The sequence below is a fragment of the Mya arenaria genome, chromosome 6 (assembly GCF_026914265.1).
Source record: "Mya arenaria isolate MELC-2E11 chromosome 6, ASM2691426v1".
NCBI lineage: Eukaryota > Metazoa > Mollusca > Bivalvia > Myida > Myidae > Mya > Mya arenaria.
Window position 1 is genome coordinate 67,598,506 of NC_069127.1, and position 16,614 is coordinate 67,615,119.

Consider the following 16,614-nt stretch of genomic DNA (forward strand, 5'->3'; position numbering starts at 1 on the left):
GGAGACTAAAATGAGGTCTATGAGTGATTGGGAATTTTCTGTGAAATGAGTGGCTTCATGAATAACTTGAGAAAGACCATATTTCAAGGAAATGTCGTTGATCGCCTGTTTGGTTGGATTCTTAAATTGATCGAGATTAAAATCACCAGTAACAAGAATATCTTTAATTCCAGTATCAAACGCGAGACCAATTGACTGGTTGATGAGATCCAAAACCATTGCGTTTGAGTTAGGTGGACGATAGAATGAACCAAGAAGTATATGTTTTTTCTTACTATGATTTCGAGCCAAATAACTTCGGTATCAACTAGTTCAAGATCAGTTCGGCGAAATGCTGTTATGCTGTCCTTGACATAAACTAAGACCCTACCATGGCTGTCAGAAGGACGATCTCGCCTAAGTGGAATACTGTAGTTAGGAAAAAGTATATCGTGAGATGCAACGCTGTCGTTCAACCATGTTTCAGTAAATGCCAGTACATCAAAATGATTTAGCTCAGCAAAGAGAATATCTTTTTTGTTTATAAAACTTTGAACATTGTAGTGAACCATGGAAAGATTCGAGTCTGATAACTGGTAGTTCGACGAGCATTTCGAGGAAGAGAATGAGGGACCCGGATTTTCGTGAATGTCGCCAGACAGGATTAATAACATACTTAACCATGTCAACAGTTCGAAAGAGTTTAGGAATTTTAGACCTTTAGTTCGTGCTTGATAGTATCCGAACAATCCCACTCGTAGCCTATATGTGCAAATATCGACGTTCATGTTATTGCCGTGTGAAAAAGAATATATAGAGTGGTATCCCTGAGTACTGAGTGACAAAGGAGGGTTCGGAGAAGAAAAAAGAGGGGGTAGTGGAGGTCGGAGGAAGAATGCGAGGAAGGGGAAAGAGTAGTGCACATTAAGATGTGTTATAATAAGGGGATAAAAGGTTGCTCGGTGGAGAAAAATAAACGAGTTGGCTTAAAATCTAAGGAGTAATCAAAAATATAATTGGGGATAATTTAATAAACAATTTACAACTTTTAAATGTAAACATTTAATCTCAAGGGGATATAAGTACATCCTAATATCACAAAAACTATTGATGGTTGCAATCTCAGCTAATTCGGTCGCACGCGCCGATGATTGACAGGTGTCATGAGTTTTTGGTCAGGGAGTGCAGACAGCGAGCAGACAGAGGTCACGGTTAAGAAGTAGAGCATGGGATATTTAATAGTTATCACTTAAATGAATGGAATATTTCCTAAAAAGAAGGTAAGTGAATTTGTTTTTTGAATGATTATAATATGTTATTTAATATTTGAATTATTAATTTGAATTAATTATGTATCCGATACTTTACATAGACATGCTCTTTAATTTGAGGTGTTTTTACTTTCAATGTGGTAAAACATCATTTTTGAAAGAGTGCAGTATTTCTCATTTAACAGCTTAAAAGAAAATGAAGTGTTGAGTTTTGAAGTCCATTAAAAGTGTGAGGAACATAACATTGTCTATAAAAGATAAAAGCCCACAGTTCCATTTTGAGACAATAAAATAAATAATTGCGTCAAGTGCAGAAATATGGTATTTTATGCCATAAGAGGTAACAAAAACTACTCATGACATTACTTTATCATATGCTACATGTTCATTTAATGTAACTTTATTGTATTGCCTATACAGTAGTATATGAAAATATATATGTGCAAACTAATTTCAAAAGAACAAGCAATAATAGTCATAGGTGATAGAGAAACTTTTGTAAATGTAATTCTGATTTTGATACTTTGGAGACAATATCACAGACACAAACTAGCGATGAATTTAATACTTAACAGTAAAGAATAAAAAAAATAAAAAATAAGAAATATTGTCACATTACTAATATACTCTGATCTGAGAAAACCGACAAGGCTAGCTACAGGTACAGATGGTACATGTTTGAAGTAAAAATTTAGGTACAGACATATCATACATGTTAAACATTTAACTTAGTATTATTTAGATAGATACCGTGGTATACTGTATACATCTATGTGAAAAATAGATACTAGCCAATATATATCACAATCAAGGTATCACAAGAATCAAATGTAACCAGTAGGATTCAATCTTTATAATGCTATAATTGAAGTATTACTCATTAAATTGTTGTGAATTTAATTAATATAAAACAACAACAAGTGTCCAAGATTCATTATGAACAGTAAGAAGAATTTCTAAAACGACTGTTTTATCTTAAGTTAGGCAAATTTCAGAGATTAGAGGGAAATGTAGGCACATGCCTCTAAGAGGTCAGCTACAATATGATCTTGCTATAGACATGTATACATATGTGAGACAAGCCTACACTGTTTCAAAAAATATGAATATGTATTGCAAACAAGGAAATGTGAATCTAACATAAATATTAATTGGGCTATACTGATTCAAGTAAGATGCACCTAAATTACAAGCAAAGAACTTTGGATTAAACAAGATAATATGTGTATTAAATAGATGATATAGGATCTTGCTTTAAACATATACAGTATATGTGAAACAAGCCTTTTATACTGAGCTAAATATTACAAACAAGAAAATGTGAATACAACATGTATATGGGAAACAAGCTGTTCTTTAATCTACCTATTGTGTACTTATATTACAGACTAGGGGATAAATATATATAATATATAGATAAAACAAGATAATACAATGACATGTATTTATATGTGAGTGAAATTGTTTTTCAAGGACACTATTTATGAATTGTATTTATCTTAGGCAATGCACTGTAGATAAAATAGGGTTTACATGTATGTCTACATGTAAATTTGGTACATTTCTGACAAGTTGATGGAAATATAAGTAAGGCAAAATTTACATGTTTGGGTAAATTAAAGAAAATAGGAGTATTTGTGTGTAAAATAAGAGTACTGATTATGCATGGTCTGTCTTAGTCAATGAAATATAGATAAGACAAGATGGTACATGTATTTATATGTAGATCATGGGAACATATGATTCATGGTTTACAGTTTCTAAGACAAGGAAATATATTAGTCAAGATATATATACATATACGTATACACACACATATATATATCTGAAGCAAGGGTATTTAGTCAAACAGGATATATTTCTTACAGGGAGATATAAATATGGCACATTGGCATGTACAGTATGTATATGTGCCTTGAGGATAATGATTACCCATACAATACATGATATTTTTTAAACAATGAAATGAAAATAAAATATACATTCATCTATATACATTTAAATCAAGGCAAATGCTTCAAATATGAATTTCAAACAAGGACACAAGCTATTTAAGACACAGTGTAGGTGTTTGTAAATGTGAACCAAGGGTTCTAATTTAAATATGCCTGTATTTCAAACAAGGGAATATAGACAGAGAAATGTTGCTGAATACATACAAATCAATTGAAAAAGATGTATATATAATATTGATATTGATTTTTTGTAGTAAATAAAGGCATTTTCAGATATTTATGACAGATATTATATGTGAAGCAATATCAATTTCAGGTTTGCTCCAAGGCTGAAGTCATGTTAGGACTAAGGTCACTCAACTGGCTTGTAGCCATACTTCAAAAGGTCTTGGAAGTTGCTCACAATGATGAGAGGACCATCTTGTCTTGATGAAGACTTTCCCATCATGGGTCCAAGTATCACATATGGGTGAGTTTTTGTCATTTTTGAGAGCCCTACACTGGTAAGCCAGGTTTCGTCTAGCAGGGATTAAATCCTCATTTAGATAGATATTTATTTTGTTTGTCCTAAATTGCTTCCTACCCTTAAGAAAGTTGACTTTAGCTTTGTACTGAATTGAACTAGAATGTCCCTGTGTTTCAGTTTCCCGGGAACGGAGTTACGCTGAGGACCAGTGCGATGGGAACGGTTGATGTCCTCAGGTCCAATGCCTGACCCGGCGTCCTTGGCAACCTTAAGAACGAGATCGTCGGTGATCTCATCCTTCACCTCGGGAACGTTACATACCCGGACGTTGTGACGCCGGCTGTATTGTTGCAGATTTTCCTGGGTTAAAGACAAGGAGGACACCTGTTCTTTAAGATTGGTGATTTCTGCGTTCAGGATGCTTACTTGTTGGACTAGGGAATTCACCGCCTCTGAAACTTTGGCGTCAATGAACATGGTAATTTCTGCTTGTAAAGAGTTTTTAACACACTGTGCAATTCGTTGGATGTCAAAGTCCGTTAGGATGGAGGCAGGTTGCTAAGATGGTTGCATGGAAAAAGGAGAATGCGGTAGTTGGGCTGGAGATTGTACAAACATGGGCCCGTGTGTAGGGTGGAAGAAGTACTGTTGCTGTGACAGATTCTGTGACAGATTCTGCGGAAGTACACTTTGAGATTGAGATTGAGAATGGTTATCAACTTGAGTGTCCTCTATGGTTATGTCAACATTGACGTTTTCATTGTTTTGCACACTTGTTGCTATGGGCGTTGAATCGTTACCGGACTGATTCTTTGACATATTGTCGGATTTAACAAAGTCTGAAGTAGCCCTTACGCTGACGTTGCTGGACACACTAGTTACACTGTCAGTGTCTATATCTGAGTTAGAACAGTCATTAGCAATGTCAAAATGTCTCAACTTTTTCTCTGAATTTTCTATCAATGGAGGGGAGATGACTTTCCTCTTGTTGTTTCTTGTTTTTTTTGTTTTTACCTGAATTTTTACCTGTTATATTCGTTTTATCAGATAAATCATGTTTATGAACAATGGTTTGTTTTGGTTTACCCATCAGATCATTATCACTGTTGAATTACCACCGAGAACCTATTAGTTTAGGGGTTTTTACATATTTTTTTTCTTCACCTGGAAAATTATTTGTTTTCACCTATTGATTGAAAACATTTCGACAATCAAGTCATTTCAGAGTTTCCCTTTAAATGCATGAAGACATCAGTTTTCCAAATAACTTTACTTGAAAGTGAATTCTAGTACATTTCCTTGATTGACGTATCCATTGTTTTTTACCTTAACGTTTCAAAAAATGCCACAAGTATATAAAAGTAATGTTTTTAACGGTGAACTACACAGCATTTTTTCGAAAGTAATTATTTCGATAGTTAATAAGCGATTATCGAGCTTATCATGGCGATGGTACCATATATTAAGCATATTATGTATTTATTTTTCGATCAAATGCTTTTTAGTTTTTTGTTTTAAATACTAGTATAGATGTATTTTCTGTATGAATCCACCAAAGACATCGAATCCACGTCATATGGAAAATTACGCGAGTCATTAAATAAAAGAAAGAATGATACGTCCAATTAAACATGGCTGTCCTATAAAGACATATAGATTAGTTGCAATATATGATCATTATTAAATGAATTCTCGTCACAATTTTTGAGAAAATAAACAATAACAAGTATTGTAGTTCATCCATTTGTAGTTCCGGTAAAGTATTTTCAATTATACAATGTAATGCAAGATCAGTTAATCGAAAAATCAACAATAAACCCTGTTAAAATGATCAAAGTAAGGGTCCAAACGACAATGAACTATATACACAAACATAGAAACACCACACACATAATTACAAACTCCACATAGTCATCAAAATATATTTCCATTATGTTACACCGGTTAAATGCATACGGTATATTAGATGAAGAAATTAACGAACTTGATCATTTTTGTTTAATAAATAGTTTAATGCAATTGATTTGATGACACGCTATTGCTTGAACAATAGTTTAATATATCCTTGTTATTATTGTTGCAATTAATTGACATGCATATCCAGTTTATAAAAACTCTCCTGTAATGTTCGTTCCTAAAGCGTTTTGATAAGACTTCATATTAACTTTGTATTTATGTTCTCTATATATGAACACAATAGTTACTTGAATTCATTGCCATACAATTGTAGGATAATAATATACTGAAAAAGGAGTAATATCAAGAACAAATAGGAACAAAAACAATGGTTTTCGGAGATGAAAAGGAATGATTGGTTTTGGCAGGTAATGATTAGGTTTGACTTAAGAAAGAAATGTATGGACTCATATACGAGATTAAATTTAAACTGAATTTATCACCAAAATATTGTAAAATCATTGATTCAGACAGTTTTGAAATAAATGTATCGTACGAGATTTAATTTAAAGATACCTTCGTTTTTGTTTGAAAAGTATTTTTTCGAATTGTTCCTATTATAACTGTTTTATCGGAGGCCAGGTCCCGGGTTAAAGAAGGCAAAACCTTAGAAATTTATACAATAAATGTATGCTTGGTAACTCAGATTTTCCGACTTTTCATTAAATGGTTGATACAATCTCCACAAATACTACACTTTAAATCAGCAATTCCAAAACTCTGAAGCCATTATATGTATGGAAAATAACATATAAATGGCATTATATGCAATAAGGATTGCATTTCTATGATTAACATAATAATTTTCCTTTTAAACGTGGCATGTTTCCAGAACAACACTGATTGTTAATAAAATTGCTCATCCCGATTTTTATGGTGATGTTTTAAAGAAAATTCGTAAAATAAAAATGTTTCCAGCAGGCAGTTGGGCAGATGAACTCAATGAATTACTTGGATTTTATTTAAACCGTGGATATAAAGGCAATATTTTGAAGACCACTTGCCTTCTAGTTTTTGAAGATGAATTCCTGAAACAAAATATAGGGTTGAATATCGCATCCTTACATAACTAAGCTTTCAATCCTTTGATTTTATGAAGATTTTGCTAATTCATGTTATCTTTAAACCTTTTTTTTGGCGAAACGTTTTTGGCTGACTCGGAGTGTTTTGACATGTGACTTCATTTCTTCAAATAGTTTACATTTGCAAATCATTTGGAAGGAAAGATTAGCTAATACATGTCGCTTTTATTTTTTTATAATGTTTTCTTTATTTGTTCCCAGTTTTAGTACAATGATGCATTTTATTATGAAACTCTATGATCACACAGTTTTAAACCTTTTATTTTATAAGGCAGACTGTGTGTGAAGTTTATAGTTTCAAGCAATGACTGCATCGTATCTTAGAAATGTTTTTTTTTACATTAGGTGCTCTGAATTGTATTCCTCCGTCTGCAGATAGAGTTGGGATCTGTAATCATAGAAGTACTTGGGGTTTACCTGTAAGTTTATTATTATTTGTTTTATTGTTAAGTTTCCTCAAGTTAATGCATACTTTGATAAGATTTACCTTTTGCGTTTTATCTTGTTGGGATAGGTGTGAGGTTTGTGCACATAAACTGTTTTAAACCCCCAGTAAATTTACATTTTACTGACCGTTCCAAGGCGGTACCTAACAATCCTTAATAAACATACCTAGTTTTTTATATATAGAATGTATGTTTGTGGAGTTTTGTGCTGTTCTTCAATGTTTCTTTGTTTGTGATTTTATGTTCTATGTCTTTGGCGTTTACCGAGTGCCATTAAACCGGGTTTACGTTCGAACTTTTTGCTACTGAGCTTGTTTCTGTAGCTTTTCGTATAAATATCAAGGATAACATTTACAATTATTTACACCAGGAACATAAGAAAATGCAAGTCCATAATTCACATATATTTTTTTCAGGACCTGTTAGTAAGGCAAGCTGGACTTTACGTTTTATTGGTGTCAGTTCGTTTTCATTTCAAAACAATGACACAACTGCCGATCCAAATAAAACATATAATGTTGAAATTAAAACAACGGATGTTAGGTTTTCTCCCAAATGTTTATCAACAACCGAAAATCAAGGAACTACCAGTTGTTCGATACTTCGAAATGAGTCCCATCTTAAAATATTGGAACTCGAGTCAGGCAGTTCTTATGAGATAAAAATATTTAGTCAAATTAAGTTCAAAGAGAAATATACCAGAAGCAAAGATTTCCAACACTTTGTGAACTACACAGGTAACCTGCTTCTTCTTTTCAATTGCAGCAATATGATAAATTTATGACGACTGACCGTTATGATTTAGTATCTATCAAACACCAAAATTATATTTGTAAAACAAATATTTTAATCACAGTATTAAATAATTTCCACAGTATTCATATGTACAATGTACTGAAGAATGTTTCCATTCTAAATAAAATTTTGTATCTTATTATAACTATTCATAATTTTACAATATACTAGTATACGAAGTCTCACGTTTTTCAACGATGAACATTTTGTATTCGATATGTTTCAGTTCCTGAGCTGCCAACTGATATTGAAATTCCTCTTGGCAGTATCACCCATGACAGCTTCATCGTTTCTTTCGAAAATAATGACAAAAATAGATTCACATATTGGAGTGTAGTTGTGATCAACAGTGAAACTGGGGAATGGGTAGCAGAAGACACTAGTACTTCTGACGTAAAATCACAGCAGATAACAACAAATATAACCTCTTCAACGTTTTACATGGTTCAGGTCCAAACGCATGTTCTACTGCAATCCAGCGATTTGTTCAACAAATCTTTTTATACAAGTACAATAATTTTCCACAATATGTCGATAATGATTTATGTTGAGGTTTCAAAAAACAACAACACATAATACAATGAAAACTACACAACAAGCGCATTAGTCGAAAATTCAAAATAACACGTTCAGAGTCAAATTTAACGGTCGTGTAAAGTAATATACTACTTGTTATAAGATAACACATGATATAATATTATTACAAATGGATCTATTATACATGTTTGATATCATAAATAACCTCCTGTATTCGCAGGACCTCGGCGACCAAACAGTGGCGTTCTGGTGAAAGAAAATGTGACCGAAAGTGAGATAACATTATACATAAAAGAAAATGAAGAAGAGCGTTTTGATCATTATTCTTTGATCATTACCAGTTCAGATGAAGCCTTGTTTACACTCAGTGGCCCTTCAAATGCTTCTTGTGAGCAAACTGGAAATAACTGCACATTCCATAGAAGTGCCAATTTCTCGACGGTAGTAACAGTAAAGAGACTTACTTCAGGGACGTTTTACCCATTACATCTTTTTTCAAGATTCAAAGGATTACCAAGCCTGGAATCACAAAACTGCTCTTCCTACACAGGTAAACGATCTTAAAATAGCACAATAAATTAAAATCAGTGTACAAACCTGAACCATTCACCAATTCTTGAAGACCTTTTTTCCAAACTGATAAGTTATATCTTTGGGCATCGTAACTTTTTAAAGTTTTATTGATAAACAAAATATTCAGTCGTGTTTAATTTCACGTTTTACCTTTTTTATGTTACATAAAATACTTATTTACACTCTAAACTCTTATTGCTATTATATGGCATGTTTTATACTTTCTAGTCGATGCTAATCTACGTTTATTTGATAGCGCTTATCCTGCAAGATTTCCTCTTGAAAGCATATCATCGAACGGTTTTGTTGCAGTTTTTTAATGAGACGCAAACACCGTTCCTATGATGATATACAATCGTTGTTAATATAATAATGATAATATTAATACCAATAAATTTCTTAATTTTAGCGCCTTCAATGCCTTCCTTGCTTGACTTCCCGAAAGAATATATAAAAGAGAACAGTTTCGAAGTTCACATTACAGTGCCAAATAAGAGATTCTTCAATTTGAGTATTGATGTCTGTCGTGTTTCAAAAGAGACCACATGCATTACTGAAGTCCTTAACAACACGTATTCATATGCTAACGAAAGTGTAACGAAGAATTTAACTGTTAAAAATTTAACATTAGCCACAAATTACAGCATTACTGCTAAAACCGGTATAACAAACGAGGTGAAAAGCGTGACGTCTTTTATATATTACATGCAAACAGGTAAACGTTTACATGCTTTTGAAATTTATACTTAAATTGTATCCATGGTAATGACTACAATAATACGTATACGGTTAAAGTTCCTAAAATGACTTCATTTGACATTATATTCTCGTTTCTGTAATTGTTGTTTTTGCACCAACTTGATAATGAGAGTGGTGTAGTGGATTAGGGTTTCGCCTTTTACCAACGAGATGATGAGCTCAAGCCCAACTAGACGCACATTAACTTGGCGTCTCAAAAAGGGTCATCAGTACTGATTTCTACCTAGGATACTCATTTGAGAGTGATTCTTATCAGGAAGTTGGTATTTTGACAATCCATTTAAACAAATAAGAACAACAAATATATATACAATATTTGTTTCACGTCTTTTTTTTTTTTTTAATGTCATTAAACTTTCAGCTCCTGTAGGTCCAAGTGTGTTGTTGAAATCTGTAAACGAAACTTCGATTGAACTGGATGTGACTGGAAACACTGAACTTACAATTGACAAGTTCTGCATAAAATTGAATTCATCGAGTTGCTATGAGATATATACTGACACGCCTGGATCCATTACTGTTTCCAACTTACAAGCTGGTCAAAGTTATTCCTTGAAAGTTTATTCAGTTTTGAATGATATTGAAAGTGTACGCTTTAAGGAAATCAGGACATATACGAGTAAGTTAAAAGTGAAAAATGTTTGTAAAATATACATATTTGTCCCTTCATATAGACCAAGAAAAAAAGCAAATCACTTTCCAAATATAATTAATTGTTTTGTCATCGGATGGAAGAACGAAATATTACAGCAAAAAGGAAAAATAAGAAGGAATAATATATTTGGGGAAAAGCACGATGCTTGCTCTAAGATATTTGAACAATACATTATTCGTTACAATATATTTTAACGCTAAAAGAAGTATGCCACTTCAATTATGTTAAAAACACATATGCATAAGCATGTGCATGCAGATGTTTAATGTGTACGACTGTTTATGCATTATTTAGTTGTATTCGTTATTATCTATGATCTGTATACACTAATGCGTCAGAAAAGATTTAAAGGTTTGCTTTGGTTCTTTTATATGATTAATATGTGGTACCTGTTCAGTTAAATGACATCGGGTCTAAAGTGACTATGACTGACACTATCTTATTTCTTGTGACAATATTTCAGAGCCTAATCCAGTAAATGTGGATAAAGTAAACACTAGTGTGGTAACTAATTCAACTCTCACTGTTGTCTGGAGTAAACCGCCAGCATATACGAATGGATACGAAACACAGTGGAATTGTGAAAGCCCAAATATTGGCACCGGTATCGATAAACATCAGATTGAAAAAGGCACGCAATTATCATCGACTGCTGTAAATCTTGATCCAGGGACGTTTTGCAATGTTACGATAACGGCATATATAATAAATTATGATAACGCTACTCTTCAAGCAACAAGTGTTTTCAAAGAGATTTCTAGCAGCACACTGGAAGAAGGTACGAGCGTACAGTTTGAGTATGTGTCTGGTATTCGGTATAACTATCGCTTTTTTTCTATTTCATTTTATCTTTATTCTGTAACAATAAAAAGCTTAAAGATGCACCTTTACTCCCAAATAAGATTTACCACAATTAAAACAATGGTTTAAATATACCAGAAAGAATGAATAAATGTCGATAACAATGGTGCTTATGAAGGATACCAAGGTCAATTTAAAAGAATTGTGCAGAAAACTCGGTTTATCTACATTATAAGACTTTAGTAGATCACTATAAATCTTTTAGCATTCACCAATCATTTAATATTGTTTTCAGTTTTCAGCTATTAAATACACTGTAATAATCTTGTTATCAGTAATTATCATTTTCCAAAAATGCATTATTTAATAAGTAGGTTAAGATTTGTCACTCAAAATTTATGCTTGTTATACATGTGTATGTATTGATTTTGAATAAGAGTGTCACTTTAAAGTAGATGGCAACCTCAGTCTCAATAAATCTTGGGATAAATATATTTACAAACTAAATGCGTAATTCATTGTTTTCGAAATCTGTCAAAATTTGGCAATTGTGATATATTTTCCGTGGCACAATTAAAGGAATTGACATCATACTCACTAATGAAAATGCATAATCATTTTCCTTCCTTATAAACTTACAGGTTAAACGTTATAAGTTTATTAATTAACATAAGTTCAATCTGTGGTTAAAAAAAAACGAATATTGTAATCTGATAACAGCTTCCTCAAGTTTACAAGAACACTATTTTTTTAGTAGAAATTTCACATTTAGAGGAAGAAAATGGCAGATGACTTCGCTTACGATATAAATATCTATTAACTTATTAAAAAATTGTTACCACCGATACATGCCCTATTTCATAGTGGATAATAATTCAATGTTTGGATCGTTTTAATAATCCTTTTAATGTTCGTAAATCATAATAAATTTTACTCTCTTACTTATGTAAAAAGAAGGAGAAGTTGAAAGTATTAATAGACTTAATTAATTTCAGCTCCGGGAATCCCAGAGTCCATAGAAAACACAGATTTGACATCAAGAACAAGCACAATTGAGTTGCAAGAGCCCAATAAAAGAAATGGTATTCTTCGAAGATATGATATTTGGGTCCTTAACAATGAAACATCGACATGTGAACAATTGATGACGTACAAGTGTAAGGACTGTGACGAATCTTCACCAAATGCTTCAAATTCGGTACGATGTTGTGCATGTTAATAATATGTTGACATATTACATAGAACGCGAAAAAAGTATACTTATTATATTCAGTTAGTTAATTGAACTATTGGTATGCTTTTGATAAAATATGAAGTCCTTTCAATTAAACACTTACTTGAAAATCAATATATATTTCAAAATTGAATTGGTATTGTCTATCCTGTTGATATCAAATAGGCATTAGATAAGAATAACTGTCATGATGTCTTCAACTTTATGTATAGCTTTTAAACCAAAATGTTTCTAACTCGCTTAAATTAAAACAAACTTAACTAAACTTGAAACAATCAACTCAAATTTGGTAAATCATGATTATATTTTAAATGCTGAACAATTGCTATGGAGTAACACTGTAAATATGTGGCTGGTTGAAATGGCAGTTCTGACATTAACCTTTGATTGCAACTTTGTATTGGAATTTTGTGAATCCCCTTTCATAGTGTTTGCACATATTGCGCAAATAACAACAGAACAAGGATGATAAAATAATACAAACTAACTAGCCTGTCGGTTTATTCAAGTACGTTATAGAAAAACTGCTTTTAGCAAAAAATATAGTTTACTATACCAAAGTTATGCAAAGTTAACGTGATAAACAGAAATAATTGATATTAATAAGGTTGTTGTAACCTTGTGTTTGTTTATGTATTAGGGACACACACCCAATACATATTTGATGGCCCCTAAAAGTACAACGCAAATTTTAACCAAAAGATACAATTGCAAAATGATACAACTATTTAGCTTAGGGAAATAAATAATATAAAGACCATGTAAACGTCTGATGAAAAAAGAAATACGATTTGATCGAAAAACTAGCGAAAAATACGAGGCTAGATTATGTACGCTATCATAACATGACTAAAACTCGCAGTGTTTTAGTGATTTGACCCTATATTTAGAAATAGTGACATACAATAACACATTTTGACGTGTTATCCAAACTTTTGTTATTTCGTGATACCGAAATGTTTGTTTTCACAGAAAATCATCACAACAAATACCGTATACCTGAAATAACAGGTCTGATCAAATCATTTCTTTTGTGTTTCTCGTGGTTCAATTGGTACAACTAAACATTAACCGATTATATGTCTGGTGGTTTCAATCTATTAGCATCAGAGCTAATATGACTGAACTCGAATACATGACTATTAAAAATAAAATAAAAAGTATAGTTCTCAAATATACTTTTCAGGTTCCAGACACGTGTAACAAATCGCATTCTGAAATGTTCTCTAAGACAGACGCGTCTTTGTCTTGGAACATCCAACAGCTTCACCCATTCCGAGAATACTCAGCGAATGTTGTTGTTTACACGACTAAACCAGGAAGTGTTTCGACAATTATGTTTGAGACACGTGAAGACGGTACAGCTATACTACGATCATAATTGTCCTGCAATAATTGAATATAAAACACTACCAATTATGTATAGTTTATAGTAAGATAAAAAGATATTTTGTATAAATTACAGACATATAATTATGTTGGTCTTTCATTTATTACATTATATGGCCTATGAATCTATAAATTGTCGTATTTTTTAAATGTATATTTTATTTAGTTAATACAACTTTTTTCTTTTTAACTTGCTTACAGTTCCCGGTAAGCCAGTGGACCTCAATGCAAGCACGACCCACGACTCGTTCACTCTTCAATGGAACCCTCCCGAGGAACGCAATGGCAAAGTGATAAATTACACTGTTAAGGCTACTTACTATGAACAAGTTTGCAGAGGTATTGGTGATCTGTATGTCAATAGTTATGGTGTCGAATTTGATCCGGTAACAAAGTTCACTCAGAACGGGCTGCATGCATATTGGCAATACAATCTTACAGTAGAAGCAACTAATGCAATTGCCACAGGAAAACCGTCTGATTTAATTTCAGTAAGGACAAAGGAGACAAGTATGTAAAGATTTAACATTTGCTATATTAGTTGAATATGCTTAGGTTATCCTGGAAATGAAATTGAAATACAAATGCGGGTCCACCTGGTATTAGAAGTCAGGAAAAAAGTAGATTTTGTAATTTAACTTATTATGAATACACCTTTAATTATAAATTTATTTCATAGACCCTGGATCAGTGCAACAACTTAATTACCAAGATGTTTCTTCAAAAAGCGTTTGCGTGTCTTGGACAAAGCCTTGTTTTGCAAACGGAATACTTACAGGATATTCAGTTACGATAACAAAATTGTTATCAGAAGGACAAGAAGAAAGTTCGTATACTAAAGCATACACAATTGATGTAGCCAACGAGTCAACGTCCATATATTCATTGCTTCCATACAGAAACTACAAGGTTGAAGTGTATGCTTTGAATAGCGCTGGTGATGGCGAATTATCGAATGTTTTGTTCCGGACGAAAATTGACTGTAAGTTTATGGAATAACCTTACTACAGAAATGGGGTTTGAAGGGTCCTGGCTTGTAATTTAAAAACGACCTTTCATGTATAATCGCATTGTAGTAAATGTTAATATGTGTTGGGAGCGTAGAAACTTTTGTATTTGGACATTAATAAATGTAAGGAATTTAAAACAAAATCGCATCCAATCATATTTTTGATGCAAGACGTTGAAAAGAAAAAAATGCTCGACACTTTCAACCCCAAAATGCATTTATATTATAATATTGTTGCTTTTTTCATATTTGTTATCTAATTGGAACCATTATTGTTTCAATATACTTCTTTTTTGAAGAAATTTTCTAAAAAATGCCACACTTATCGTTAATTTGATAGTCCCTATAGTTGTAATTGTTTTATTGAATGATATTGAATGGGTATGTCTTTTATCATTACAAATTTGTAATTTCAACCAATAAAGCATCATTCTTATATCGATGTCAATGTTTTGTTATTTAAATGTAGTTAACATTTATATTTTGAAGATCCAGAGAAACCAGTCAAAGTTTCCACAAAAAATAAAACCTCGTCATCTCTCCTTATTGAATGGGAAAAGGCAGACCATTTTAATGGTCCAACTAAGTATATAGTACATATAAATGATTCAGTTGATGGTTCCATCAGAATTCAGTCGTGCACAACTAGTGTTGGTTATTGGATAGGTAAGTTGCAATCAATGTATTCATTATATAAACAAACGTTAGTAAACACATTTAGTTATATGTAAAAAACACGTATTAACTTTTAAGTATGTAGTATTCTAACATATATATATATATATATCTGAGAACAACAAATGCTTTTTCCAAAATATATTTATATTTTACAGACACCCTGGCGACCGAATGCAACGTGCCTGGTCTTGACGCTTACTGGGAATACGAGATCGTTGTTGACGCAGTTACGTTTGAGGAAGGTCATGACGAATTAATAGAAAGCTCACAAAAGAAAACATTTCGAACTGCCGATGCCGGTGAGCATTTAATATTGATGACAGTGTGAATTTGTAAAAATATACATTCACACAGATAATACATTAATATGTTATTGTTTAAATACCTATACAATACAAAGTTAAGGCTTTGCATAGCAGCATTAAGCACGTAGATGTAATAATTATTGATAAACATCGTAGTTCCTGGACGTGTAGCGCAATTCGATGTAACACCAGAAGAGAACGTGTTGGAGGAACGGAACTTTCATATTGACTTGAAAAAGCCTATTGATCGGGACTTAAACGGCGTCCTAAGAGGATTTGTAATTCACTATCAAAATGAAAAGGCAAAGTAGCTTTTACATATAATAAACGTATATAAACTATTGTTTCTCTTACACTTTTCCAATGTATTAGTTAAAACCGCGGAAAACCTTCAAAGTCATGGCAGTGAAGACTGTTTTGATGAAATATTGATCGGGATTCGCATTAGAAAACACATTAAGTAGTGGTACAAAGCACACATCATTTCATATTATATGACCACCTTTGTTCCTTAGATTGGGGTACATATTGGTCCAAACACAACAAGCAAGACGGTATACCACAATGTAATTGGTAGCTACAATGTGTCGGTTAGTTTGTTTAAGCATATTTCCTGATAATACAAAGCTACGTTCTCGCGCTATATCATGCGAAAGAATGTAATTAGTCGTTACAAGCCTTGTTTCACAAGCGATGATTAATAAATAGGTTTTAAGTTTCTGAA

The 16,614-nt window shown here is 32.4% G+C and overlaps 1 protein-coding gene across 1 annotated transcript in view; it reads left to right on the top strand.

Annotated features, from left to right (window-relative positions):
• Positions 1–16,614, top strand: part of LOC128237982 (receptor-type tyrosine-protein phosphatase eta-like) — a 49,850-nt gene that overhangs the window by 15,440 nt on the left and 17,796 nt on the right. The window contains exons 5-18 of the mRNA XM_052953558.1: positions 7,572–7,892; positions 8,177–8,458; positions 8,708–9,037; positions 9,470–9,571; positions 10,181–10,438; positions 10,938–11,252; positions 12,271–12,473; positions 13,696–13,867; positions 14,100–14,408; positions 14,578–14,880; positions 15,397–15,573; positions 15,741–15,884; positions 16,047–16,192; positions 16,406–16,480. Coding sequence (XP_052809518.1) covers positions 7,572–7,892; positions 8,177–8,458; positions 8,708–9,037; positions 9,470–9,571; positions 10,181–10,438; positions 10,938–11,252; positions 12,271–12,473; positions 13,696–13,867; positions 14,100–14,408; positions 14,578–14,880; positions 15,397–15,573; positions 15,741–15,884; positions 16,047–16,192; positions 16,406–16,480 — 3,137 coding nt within the window. The remainder of the gene's footprint in view (positions 1–7,571; positions 7,893–8,176; positions 8,459–8,707; positions 9,038–9,469; positions 9,572–10,180; positions 10,439–10,937; positions 11,253–12,270; positions 12,474–13,695; positions 13,868–14,099; positions 14,409–14,577; positions 14,881–15,396; positions 15,574–15,740; positions 15,885–16,046; positions 16,193–16,405; positions 16,481–16,614) is intronic.